Consider the following 13,624-nt stretch of genomic DNA (forward strand, 5'->3'; position numbering starts at 1 on the left):
ACAGAGAATTCATTGACTTGAAACCAATATCTTGTGTATCTGCTTTAGTAAATAAACCCCATACTGTGATACAACATAAAGTTGAATGTTTTTTTTATCTAACTGTGTACTCAGTTTAGGCTTTTAAAGAAATGATGTAGCACTGACTATACTAGAGCGCACACATGCCAGAATATATCTTTTACCGACCTCTAGTGGATTGTTTTGTTGGTGTTTGTATTTTTAGTATAAAAATGCCTTTCAGTATTTTTCCTCCTGTTTTGTGATTTACATGTCTCCTTTTCAAATTACTTTGCAGTGATTCTACGTTTGAGAAGAGAAATTACGAGCAAGGCCTTAGTGTGGAGCTCTGTGGAACTGCAGGTAATTGTTATAGTCAACATTTGAAGTATTTTATTCATGGCTATTATATATAGTGAAAACCAAGTATTTGTACAGTATTTATTAATAAGTAGAATAAATCATAGGTAATGAATACTTTTTTGTACTGTAGCATTCTGCATTTTACCAGGGATTCTAAAAAATAATACTAAAAGCAAAGCTAGTAAAAAACTATATAAAATCTAGAAGTTAGCTGGAGAATTTCAATAGTGTGGAAGGATTATATCCATAGATATCATCAAAACAAAGCAAATAATTTTAGGAGCCTTCTGTAAAATATGAGGAGCTCCAGCCCGCCATAACATGAGTTACATGTCAGAAATATCTTTTGTTTGACTTTAAGGACTGACACCACCGACCACCCCACCATACAAGCACACAGAAGAGGATCATTACAAGCCTGAAATTAATCATAATAGTGAACCACTAAGTTCTTCGCCTTCCAATATGGAGGCAGTTGGAGAACCTCTTTCAATAAACAGGAAACATTCTAGAAAACACCCAGAAAGGACTGAGTTATATGCCCACCTGAGTCGGACTAGTGATCCTCCAGGAAACTGTGAATCACAGGGACAAAAAAGACCATTTTCCAGATCTTTTGGAGACCATGATTACTGCCAGGTGAAAAAATCAGATACTGGCTTTCAAAGGAAGATCCTTACGTCTCTAGATCTGCCTAGCTACATGGAAAGGAAGCTTAAGCAGCACGTGATTCCAGCACAGCAGACACATGTTGAAATCAAGAGCAACAGGTCTATTAAAGGGGGCAACAAACTTTTAAAGGACCATGAAATCCGAGCCAGTCTCACCAAGCACTTTGGTTTTCCTGATAATAACCTTAAAGAGGAAAGCAATGGTGGATGTAACAGCCCTAAATATGACTCAGTTTTTGAGTACAGTGACAGTGAATGCAGCTCTCCCACAGAGGACTTATCTTGTCTGACCCCTCACAGAACCAACATATACGCTCAAGGAAGCCCTCCCCCCAAAAACAAGCTGCAGTGCTGTCCCCGCACACGATCCAGCCTTCGATCATCACGGCACAGCTCACCAGAGAGTAGGAGTATTTCCAGGTATATCTGGAGGGATGTATGTAATGATTAAAACGATCTCGCATGTTTCTTTCAGATAAAACATATTCCATACTTTGGAACATTAGTGTATCTCGTGGACTTTCAGAAAAGGTGGTCAGAAATTAGTGGGATGAAAAGGGTGTCCTTTTGACTGATTAGCAGTTAATGCAGTAGTGCAGTTTCTGACCATTTTTTCTTTAAGTTGATGAAAAAAATCTAAATCAACCATCTTTTTGCGCTCCATCTTAGCTGACGGAGTTGAGGTTACTGTTTGTAGCCAGACCAAATACTCAGTAGCCTGTCACAGAACATTATATTGGCCTGGGGTATGTGCGATGAATGCAGTTATGGTTGTAAATTATTCATTTGCTGGTACATTTATTCTTTGTATAATGGACACGGAAGCTTCTCTGTGGGTACTTGTATTGGGTGAATCAATGAATATATACATATCATTTTTGCGTATTTTTACTCACATATGCCATGTATCTTTTCCTGTGCAGATGTGATAGTAATGAAAAGCAGCAACAGACTGAAAACGTAAGCCAAAGGCAGATTAAAAAAAGAAGAGAAAAGGCAATTGTAAGTAGTGTCGTGCAGTGACCTGATGATATTACAAATAACATAGCAACTACGTATGTTTTGAATTCCATGACATAATTACATCATTCCACGAATTCCAAGACATAATTATTCAACTCTCTCTTGGTTGCCTATAATGGATGTTGGGATGTTGCAGATCAGTTGCTGAGGAACCTCGGGTTACCAACTCATGCCAAAGGTGCAGGTGAACAAGCAACCTTTTGTTACAAGCTTGTTCGGTAGAAGTCAAGCCAAACATGTGTTAGAGTCAGGCTGTAATGAAGGTTAGGTGAAAAAAATTCTTGGTAAGAAATGACATGCGCTTGAGGGCATTGAACCTGCTCCAGGTCCAAGTGCAGAATGTGTCACATGTGAGCTGAGTGTGCAATCTACGTACGCACGTGTTACGACCCAGGAGTCACAATGACTGTGTCTAGATGGGGTTTTACACCCTTGGTCTACATGTTCGATATTCCAAACAAAGAAGACATGTGACTGTATATGTGTATGTATATGAGCTCAATTGCTAACCCTAATAAATCCATTTATTGTTCATGCATGTTTGATTGGCTAAGACATATTTGTCAAAACATCTCGCTGATTTAACTAGGCACTAGACAGGGCCAGCAATAAGGAGCTCACCTTTAAAATAAATAGTGATATAGAGTTGAGACTGTAACTTGCCTGCACAGTTTAGTGAATAAGCACTTAGAAAAGTTCAGTCATCTGTGTAGGAAAAAAGTAGACTCCTTCCTGTTACCACAGGGGTTCTACACTCTAACAATCTTTTACGTGGACCATAATGTCCTTTAAAATTACACCGCTACTAGCCAAATATCTTAGAATTTCATTAAAGAGGGTTATAACTGGTCTGATTCATAATGCATGTTTCATTATTCAGCAGATGCTAGTTTCTTTTTCTTCCTTTTCCCCTGAGCCTAAAACAGAGGATCAGATGATATGTTGTGCTTATTACTTAGCCTTGTTGTGGGCCAGCATTATATAAGAACATTATGCTGCATATTATATATGTGCCAGTAGAATTTTATTACAGTGGTTCGATATAATTGTGGGATAATCATGGTTGACGTAAGGTGCCTACAGTGTATGAGCAAAGGAATTTATGCATAAAAAGAAGAGGTTCAGTAGTAGATCACTAATCTGATTATATACTAGCCTGCATTTGATGTAAAAGCACTATAGACCTCGGTCCAGTATTTCCAGTCAGTGTTTTTTTCTTCTTCATATAGAATGAAGGACGCGTGATCTACATTAGAAACCTCTCCAGCAACATGAGCGCAAATGAGCTGAAAAAAAGATTCGAGGTATTTGGAGAGATCACTGAATGCCGTGTCTTGAGCAGAAACAGGTAAGACACGTCTCAGCTTTTAAAGGGGAATTGTGTCCAGCCTTCTTCATATATTGATTACCCTTTAACGGCATGATAAACTCTCATGGAGGACTCATCTGTCATATCTCTGAAAACGATTATTTTGCTTGCCAGTGTTCCAGCAGAAATCAGAGACCTTAACCCCTTCCATGTTAAAGCTTGATGATTTTGTCACTAAATGTTATTAGTTATTATTGCACAATTGTATATATTGGAAATGTGGTACTAATTACAGTATGATATGTTTTGTGAATTTTGGTTTTAGTAAGAACTTAAGGTATACTTAACTTAAAACATGACTTTTGTTTAAATAATGTTCCAATGCAGTGACATTTATATAGATGGTTCAAATATAATGATATTGCACTTGCCACTGGAGCAGAACTAAGTTGCTGGGTACAACCTGTTTAGTTATGTTTTGTTGATTCTGTTTTGTCTAGTTATATGTTAGGAACACCATGACTTTTGGCTAAGTAATTGTGCCTTGTCAGGGTATAAAAATTGGGAATAAAGTATTACTGGAGGTAGTTAGCAAGTAATACCTTTATAAGGTTATAAATTACCTATTGTGCAACTCTGTGGAATTTGATGGGCCTTAATAAATCAATAAGTAAATATAATACATAGAATAATGATCACGCAACTCTGACTTGCTAAAGCTTTAATTGACTTATTCTATTTTTTAGGGGAGAAAAATATGGATTTATAACGTATCGATGTTCGGAGCATGCGGCTTTGTCATTGAAGAAGGGCGCCTCTCTAAGGAAAAAGAGTGAACCCTCCTTTCACTTGAGCTATGGAGGACTCAGGCACTTCTTTTGGACCAAATACACTGATCTAGGTAAAACAGTTGACCATGTAAGTGATGTTTGGGAGTCCTTATAGGGTCACAATACAGGTTACATTTTCATTAAAGGGAAAAGCCTAATTTAATCATCATAGATGAAAATGTGTGGCTATTAAAAGTAATTGTTATATTTTTATGTAGCAAAGTTTTCTTTGGTGCAGATGGGTCTGTTTAAATATGGAAACCACCTATTTACTCCTGAAAACCTTTACGCTCTCACTTAACGTGCGTTTACGTGCTTTGTAGCTGCCACAAATGGTGATCCCAGTCTGGTATTTCTCTATTTAGGCCAACCCTTACAAAAAAATTACTGCAGTTTTTCTGAAGTAATACTGCTGTTTTTTGGACATGAAAAAACTGCAATACTGCACTTTTACTGCAGTATTACTGCACATTTACTGCAGTTTTACTGCATTTGTACTTCACTGTACTGCAGTTTTACTGCACATTTACTGCACTTTTTTTATATTGCAAACCTACAGTTGTACTTCAATGTACTGCAGCTTTATTGCATTTGTACTTCCGTACCAAAATAACTGCAGTACAACTGCAGTACAGTGAAGTACAAATGCAGTAAAAGTGCAGTATTGCAGTTTTTTCTTGGCCAAAAAACTGCAGTATTACTTCAGAAAAACTGCAGTAATTTTTTCGTAAGGGACACATTGCAGAGAGGTAATGAAAATGTCCCTTTGATAAAAGGACAATGTGAACACTGTATGGCTGGAGTATTTCTAGCACTATATTTATTCAAGCTTTGTGTGTATGTGGGAATGTGTTTTCAGATACATGATTTTATATACAGTAGAATCTAAGACATGACCAAGGACTTATTAGTGTTTGAGTCTTTACAGTGGGGAAATGGGCAGACTAGATGGGCCGAATGGAATCCGCCATCAAATTATTTCTATCTCTATATAATTCAGATTTGTATTTTCAGTGTATACCATTCTCAGCATGCGATTTTCCAACAAAACGACTAGATGGACCTTTATGGTTCTTACAAGTTGTTTGCCGTGAATGGCGGGCACAGGTTGCGTGCGTTTTAAACAATGTCCCTATTTCATCTTATCTAGATTCACATGCAGAGTCCTCGCCAGCTTTAACCAAGAGTAAATATGAGTCTATGGATTTTGACAGCTTGCTGAAAGAGGCACAGAGAAGCTTGCATCGATGACAGCCTTAACCAAGGAGGATCACCTCTATACCTCAGTCAAGGCACTTGCAACATGTTTACGTTAAAAAAAAAATGGAATACAGAAACAAAAGACTTTATTCTTTCAAATTGATGTTTACATTGAACAAAGCTGCTTCTGTATGTGATTTTTCCATGGTGTTGCTGTCTCACTGCCATATTTTAGAATCCTTGCTTTTTGGGTGCGTCTGTAGGCGTATGGTCTTCCCCTTTCCTATTGTACTTGCAGCTGTGTTCTCCATAATGTTTTGTCTGTAGTGTGTTAAAAAACTAAAAAAAAAAAGTAGAGAACAAAAAAAGTCATTTGTGAATAGAGTCTAAATGACAAATTGATTTTAACAGGACAAAAAGATGTATATTCTTTAAAAAAAATATGTATTTATGGTTCACATGTACTGTATTTTGGATTGTTGTACGCTTCATTTAAACTATGCACTGTAGTGAGGTGTTTGCAAAAGATCAGAGTTAATCCTCATAAACTGACCATGAACCATCGGTCGATGAATCGGTTTAGAACATATGTCGATTTGTGTTGGCTCATGAAAACAAAATCAATATGTTTCCTGTGCACTATATATTTACACGTGAAACCACTGCTATTTACTGTTTTTTGGCAACTTCACAGATTGGTCTAACCACATTTAAGTACATTTTATGGATCCAAAGTACCTGTAAACTGTTAAGTTTGAGAATTAATTTTTTTTATCCTGATGGGGATGCACTAAGGTGTCGTAATTCTAGGAGAAAGCACCAAATGAGAAAGCTCTCCTATAATTATGTTTCTATACAGCTCATATAACTGGTTTTGGGTGGGATTAGATTAATGGGTCGGTAGATTGTAGATAAGGAGTGGGCAGATGATTGGAGATGGCAACCAGAAATGTTTAAGGTTATTATGTGAGATTCAGCAGAGAATCGGAGAACTTTTTGCTGTGCCGTCTCTTTGATTTAAAACACCTTAGTATAAATCTTCCCCTTTTTTAACACAGAAACCCACTTACATATCCACCATGATCAACCAATAAGCCTGTAGCTTTGTAATGATTACATTCCTCTATCATTGCACCTCTTTTACTGTTAACTTTGTTCAATTAGACATTGAGTCCATTTAACTTCATTAAGCATAAGAGCATTATGTTAGAAGCACTTTGGGTGATTTGTTATTCAGCCAGTATCTTAATTGCATTTCATCAACTTTGACAGTCAACTTTTTGTATCCAACATCAACCATGATACACTCACTTACTGTAAACAAATACGAGCTGGTTATTTGTATCCGTTGCATCAATCCAGTATTTGTAACAGGGTTGAGCAGCTTGCCGCACTTGCTGTTGCTGATCTAGATCTCGGTTCAGCCAATCAATGCGCACATTACCCTTAGCCAGTAGACCTTGTTAATAGAGTTGTTGCTGGCTGAGGGTGATGGATTTATGGCTCGGAGACCCTTGGTGTGCATAATCTGATTTGTGGTTCAGTAAGAACTAGATCTATGCTTGTTGCTCACCCCTGATTTCTAATTAATTCTATTAACAGGAGGTTAATGTCATTTACCTTTTTGTGTTTAATTGACTGAATGCTGTCATGGATAATTTGTGTTTTACTCCAAAGACTACAGAGGAGATGTGTCTCCTTGTCACTTTATCGTAAATAATGAATTGATGAAAATAATCACGTTAACACTTAGCAATATACTTTCTCCAGCTGAAGTACTAAACGCCATTTGGCGGTAGGGACCCGAACGTCTCCTACATTTCAACTTATTTTAAAAGCCATTCTGCCCACTGCCATGAACATGGAAGTGGACCTCTTCATTTACGCTTTGGGTACTGGGACTGCCTATCCACTTAATACTACATGTATGTCTTTGAATATTTACCAGGGTAGCATAGAATGTAGGAATAAGCCATTTTGTGTAGTTTAGGATAAATAGCCTTACTTCTCTAAATAGTTCTCGCTCGGGTTTACCTTTGTTTTGCCAAAGTTTCCAGCAGTTCCCATTAACCCTTTTCTCAGATTCAATGTACCTCTTTGGCAAACACCTTCTAGTAGATCTGCCTTTCTCTGTCATAGTATTCCCACACAACAATGATGTTTACATGTGATTGCTATAGAGTTTACTGTAGATTATATATATATATATATATAAATATATACAAATATTATGACACCTTTATGGTGAATAGTACTGTTCTGTTCCGTGCTAATAGTTTTTAGAACAATACCTGATGTATTTCCTGATCCAGGCTGCTTTGAAAAGTGCCCCCCCCACCCGATGATGAAAGGGTTAAGTTAAACAGGATCAAAATTGACTATTATTAAAACCCCTGAAGGTCCAGCATTTGTTATAGCAGGTTCATGACTCTATATTGGGCAGTGGCGGTTCCTTCTAAAGGTCAACCAAGCTTCTTTATGGTGTCCGGAATCATCTGGAATTCCTCATACATTAGACAGGGTGGGTGATTCATGGATGGACACGTTATTGATGGTATTGGAGAGATTTTAGGAGCAGATCACTTTGTTTTCCCTGAGGCCTTCAGACCGTTGTATAGAAAACTTCTTTTTGTCCAGCACTTATGCAAAGCTTGCATACTTGCACAGACTAATACGCACAGGTCGTTTCGTGGGGAGGTTGATCTACAGTATACCCTCATTATTAGAGCCATGCGTTTATTTTTTTATATTTTTCGGAAAAGTATGTACTTTAACATCTATGAATGTAAACTCAATATGGTGTCTTATGATAACATGTAAGTAACAGCAAATAATCTCAACTTAACACAAAACCACACAACTCGGTCATTTTTCTGTCTGTCTTTCCTAATCTCAATGGTAGCTTGTAATAAAAAAATACAAGTGACGTATAATTTAAATATATAGAAATAGCTGTTTGACATCCATTGACTAAACTCCCTGATGTGTTTCACGCACAAGGAACATTTCATTTTCCCAATGTTTTGGTAAAGTTGGAAACCAACAAAATGATAATGTTGTCCCCAGTTCCGTCCCATTAGTAGAAACGAAAATGTCTGCCTTGAGTATTGATGTATAACAAAAAAAGGGTAACAGTTTATGACGTAAGCTTGTATTTGCAAAAATATTAAGTGCAGGGAGCCTAGAGCTGAAAATAAAGGCTGATTAAAATGACGTCTGATCAGTTTAATGATCAGCTTATGGTGCAAAGTTTTAAAAATGGTCCTATCTCCATAGCAACCACTTGAACGTTCCTGACGATTAGAGAATTCTATTGGCCGCTATAGTGATATGATCACTTTTTCAAACTTTGCTCAAGGAGCTGATCATTAAACTGATTATAAGCCTTTTTGATTAATAACCCCCCTGTTTTTTTGTTTTTTTTAGAAATAGCCTGACAATTTCAGTAGCAATATCCACATCGTTATCTAATTAAATACACAGAAGATGGGATGATATGTTTAATAAAATTTAAAAAAAATCCCCCCTCCCCAGTATTATTTTTCTGTTAATGGTGACAGGATTTAATTTGTGTCTGGCGTGATCTGATTTCTCATTATTGAAAGGTGCTTGTGTCTGTATTGTGGTGGTATTGCAATATTCTCATCAACTATTTTATTGTATTTTATGTACGGACATAAAAGTAAAATCTATCTTTACAAGTAAATAGGTTAACTCGATAAACCCATTAATTAAGATACTTGCACGTTCAGGCTAGGCTTTTATTATTAGACTATCAATGATTATTTAAAATATGTAAAATTAAAGTGAAATATTGTATTTTTTCTTCTTACCCATAAAAACCTTATTGAAGCAGAGGAGTATTGCTAACATGTATTGGGTATTGAATGTTATTATAGAAATGATTCGGTTGGATATTGAATACTATTACATAGTCACCCTGCTTTTTATGCTTCTCCAAATCGTATAAAAAAAACATATTTTGGACTAGAAAATGAAGAACATTATGTACAGTTCCAAGGAGTGATGGTGAAACTACTGATTATATGCTGCATGTATACCTAGATGGTAAAAAAAGGTTACATTTTAAATGCACATTTAATAATAATAATATTTTTTTTATTTAATTGGGCCTTCCATTTGGAACTGGTGTTAGACCAGACATTAAATTGACAGTCCCACTCTAAATCCACATTTTTGGCCACTCAAAACAGGCTGTCTTTTCCAAATGGTCTTGATTGGTTTCATTTTTTTGAACTGTTTGGTTTTAATTATTTCTCCATTCACGTTTTCTTCCATTTATCCGTTTAGATTTATCACATGTACAGACTTGAAATGTACAAAGTCCTTATAGATAGTTTTTGTCTTGCTTGGATTAATCCAGTTCTTGTACATAAGGTCCCTTTGTTGCTTTCTCGCGTTTTCCCATTTTTTTCTTATGTCAAATATGTATACTTTTTTGTTTATTTGTTTTTTTTACTGTCCATCCTAAGCAATGATAAGCAATAGAATGAAAGAACAATCAGTCCTTTGTTTCTTTGCTTTAGCTTGTTCTAGATCACCTAATCTAGAATCTCACATGAAACACAGGAATAATACGTTTTTGCCACTGTGTGGTCTTCGGGTATAATAAACTCTGGAGAACAATAAAGCCCACACATTGTGCAATTTAGACATCCCGGTTCTAGAGCGCAGGATCTAGAATGCTGTACGCTAGATGGCAGTGTTTGGAGCACTATAATCAACTTAATGGTAAATAGGATTTCTAAACGTGACATGTTTGTATGTGATTTCTTTCTTTTCACAAGGAATGTGTAAAAATTTCACCACACTGGGGCACATCAGTTTCATATTTATAATTACCTGGTTAATCAGTTAATTTTTTAAAATAATTATGCTAATAAATCACTTGATGGTTAATATGATTATATTATTTTTTTAACAGTAGAGCCTTTTTTTATATGTCACTTTTTAAATTTTGTTCTATTTTGCCTTTATTTATGTACCATATTGTTAACCTCCAGCGGCATGAAATATTATGCCCTTTTCTTTTTATTTTTTAGTGTGATTTAACTGTCGACCTTATAAAGAAAAAAAAAAGAATGTTTTATTGTATTTTTACATTGTCAAATCCTATAGTTTCTTAGATAATTTAACCAAAATTGCTCAGTATATTATCCAGTGAGTATAAAGTCTATTTTAAATTGTTGTAAATACTTTCTGGACTGGCTTCTTTTATTCAAATTCTATTCCTCTGGATAAGGAGTTTCTTGTTTACATCACAAAAAAAAAACTTGTAGAATCTCTACATTCATGTACTGTAAATAGCAAATGTGTTCAACCTACAAATAAAACTAAACTGTGTATGGTCTAAATGAAATGACAGAAATGTGTTTTCTTTAGTGCTGGAAAAAATATATATATATACACAATAATATTTCACATAATTACCCAGAGTTTCATACAGCTCTAACGTAGACCTGGATTAAGAGTTCATAAGGCCCTGGATACCAAAACATTACCAGACAAAAGGGATCTGCGGTGAAAATGCCCAGTTTTATGGTAATTTACATTCTCCCCTATTATAATACACCATGTAATCTGCGAGTGTTCTTTAAATAAAATGTAATTATTATTATTACTATTATTATTATTCAGCAGCGCTGTACTAATATGAAAATGTTACAGACAATGACAAGTACAATACAGCAATTGACAGAATGAAGGGCCCGGTTCCCGCAGGAACTTACAATCTAGGTGGATGAGGGGTGAGAAACAGGAGGTGAGGACTGCGTGGTAGTGAATGATGTTAATGTAGGGCGAGATAAGGGTTGTAAGTGGGTGAGAGAGAAGTTTTGATGTTTATGTCAGTGGTAGGCTTCCCTGAAGAGAAATATTTTTAGGGAGCGTTTGAAAGAGGGTAGAGTTGGTGAGATTCAGACAGCACGGGGAAGAGAGTTCCAGAGGGTTGGTGCATGCGCAAGAGAAGTCCAATTAATCTTGCACTGTAATAGAATTCAGTTAGGTAATAAAGCTTTTATTCTAATTCATTTCACCAATAAAGCTTGCACTCTAATTCAGCTAATGGCAGCGCTAATGCATACTGGCACCCAAAAGAACATGCCTTGGGGCAGCCAAACACTGAAGGGGACATACCAAGACATTTTGGACAAATCTATTCTTCCAACTTTGTGGGGACAGTTTGAGGAAGGCCCTTTTCTATCCGAGCATGACTGATCCAGTGCACAAAGCAAAATCCACAAAGACATGATTAGATGAGTTTGGTGTGGAAGAGCTTGACTGGCCGGCACAAAGCCCTGACCTCAACCGCATCAATGCAGATGAACTGGAATGGAGATTGCAAACCAGGCCTTCTCGTCCACCATCTGTACTTGACCTCAGAAATGCTCTCCTGGATGAATGGGTAATAATAGAACTGAAAATAGAATAATGAAACCAAAGTAGGGTGAATTCCAATGGATGGAATGACACATTCTGATTCAGTGGGCATGGAAAACGGAGTGACCCCCTTACCATAACTAACGCACAAACACTATCACTTGACTTCAATGAGCCCTTCCTAAGTGAGCAGGCCAGCCAAAACTGGGTCTTGGGATGATACTATATGCCCTCTTGCCACCTGAGCCCAGCCATCCCTGGTGAATTCATATAGTTAAAATACAAGTGTAAATTTCGTTTCTCACTGTATCAAGTGAAAAAAAAAAAAGAAATACAGTGTCTGGTTTTTTTTTCAAGCTTCCAATACTAGGATGAGTCAAGCTCAATTTCTTCATTTTTGTCTGAGGAATGTTTAAGTAGAAAATTCCACATTTGTTTATTTACATAACTAATGTATTTAATTTTGCTTTCATTGATTGATTTATTTTTATTAATTGAAACTACACTTGAAAATATCAACACGAGAACTCTTTATGACCATTGGCCAGTAATGCTTAGCTTACTAATACGTTACAGCTTCCATATGCTGTGAGGGCTTTTCATGTATGTGGAAGCATTCTCACGGGGCCAGTGAACAGATAACACATTCTTTTGTTAAAAATGAGGTCCTTTGGAACAATTCACCTATTCTCATCGGTGATTTATTGTATTTTTTTTTAATTCATTGTTTTTTTGCTTGGTATTGTAGCATCTTGCAGCCATTAGTGAGTTTTCCGTATTTTGTATGTTTGAAGTTAGTGTGACACGTCATAGCAGCTGCCACATGAGGTCACTGTTGATCAGATTATGAAAAGGAATCTCTCAGAACCACATTTTTTGCCAACCAACAAGCTGGGGTGTTGGATATACATATACTGACACAAATACACAAACACAATTACACACTTAAACATACACACTCATTTTATGGATCCACAGATGTTCACTGGACATTTTTTTTGTAAAGAAAATGGTAATGGAAGCAAACGTTTAATACATTTAGCATTACTGTTTTGCTTTAGGACAGCGCGGTTATCCTCCTCACAAACTTCTGACAGTTTGCTTTTACATTTCAAACACAGTAACGGTAATTTAGTTATATATGTATCAATAGCTAACACACAGGCATCCAAACCAGACCCTCACTCAAAAGAGTTAATACTCAATGAGTACAGTCCTGAATGTTTAGCACCCAGAATAGTATAGGGATTTTACCCTGCAAAGTGAGAAAACACACTCACACATACACACTTATACTAATTCACACTTACACATCTACACATACAAACTAGATGCATTCACACGTACTCATTCACACGAATGCACACTCACACACAGGTAACCAAAAGATACTTGCACCCATTTGCATGCACTCCAAATAAAGATGTCCTGTTATTCCTGTTAGAAATTGGTAAGGAAAGTAAATTAAATCAAGTTTCTAGTTTAATGATGGGCAGACTGGATAAGTTATCCGAGTGCTGTCACCCCCCCCCCCCACTATACCACATGTAAAAAGGACCAGATATAGAGACCATGATATAGATAGCGATTCAGGAGACTCACACAATGTACTTAGTTGCAAATTACATTGAAAGGTCCTTTACTACCCAACAGATCCTCTTTCTTTAGGGGAGATGTTTAAAACTTAACTCAATATTTTCTAACAAAGGTGACCAATAGCTTAGTATGTCAGAGTTATTTTATTGTGATTCTTTGGAAAAACAATATCCCATGTTACTATATTTGCTCAAATCACATAACCTTATTAAGCAAAATTACATATTTATATA

The 13,624-nt window shown here is 36.3% G+C and overlaps 1 protein-coding gene across 2 annotated transcripts in view; it reads left to right on the forward strand.

Annotated features, from left to right (window-relative positions):
- The window catches only part of PPARGC1B (PPARG coactivator 1 beta), a 57,667-nt gene extending 51,695 nt beyond the window's left edge, over nt 1-5,972 (forward strand). The window contains exons 7-12 of one of the 2 annotated variants that reach the window (XM_053461849.1): nt 299-363; nt 725-1,454; nt 1,958-2,036; nt 3,287-3,405; nt 4,113-4,284; nt 5,347-5,972. In XM_053461849.1, coding sequence (XP_053317824.1) covers nt 299-363; nt 725-1,454; nt 1,958-2,036; nt 3,287-3,405; nt 4,113-4,284; nt 5,347-5,376 — 1,195 coding nt within the window. In that variant the 3' untranslated portion in view covers nt 5,377-5,972. The remainder of the gene's footprint in view (nt 1-298; nt 364-724; nt 1,455-1,957; nt 2,037-3,286; nt 3,406-4,112; nt 4,285-5,346) is intronic. The other variant, XM_053461848.1, reaches the window with a different exon arrangement.
- The last annotated feature ends 7,652 nt before the right edge of the window (nt 5,973-13,624 follow it).

The sequence above is a fragment of the Spea bombifrons genome, chromosome 4, assembly GCF_027358695.1.
Source record: "Spea bombifrons isolate aSpeBom1 chromosome 4, aSpeBom1.2.pri, whole genome shotgun sequence".
In the NCBI taxonomy this organism is placed as follows: Eukaryota; Metazoa; Chordata; class Amphibia; order Anura; family Pelobatidae; genus Spea; species Spea bombifrons.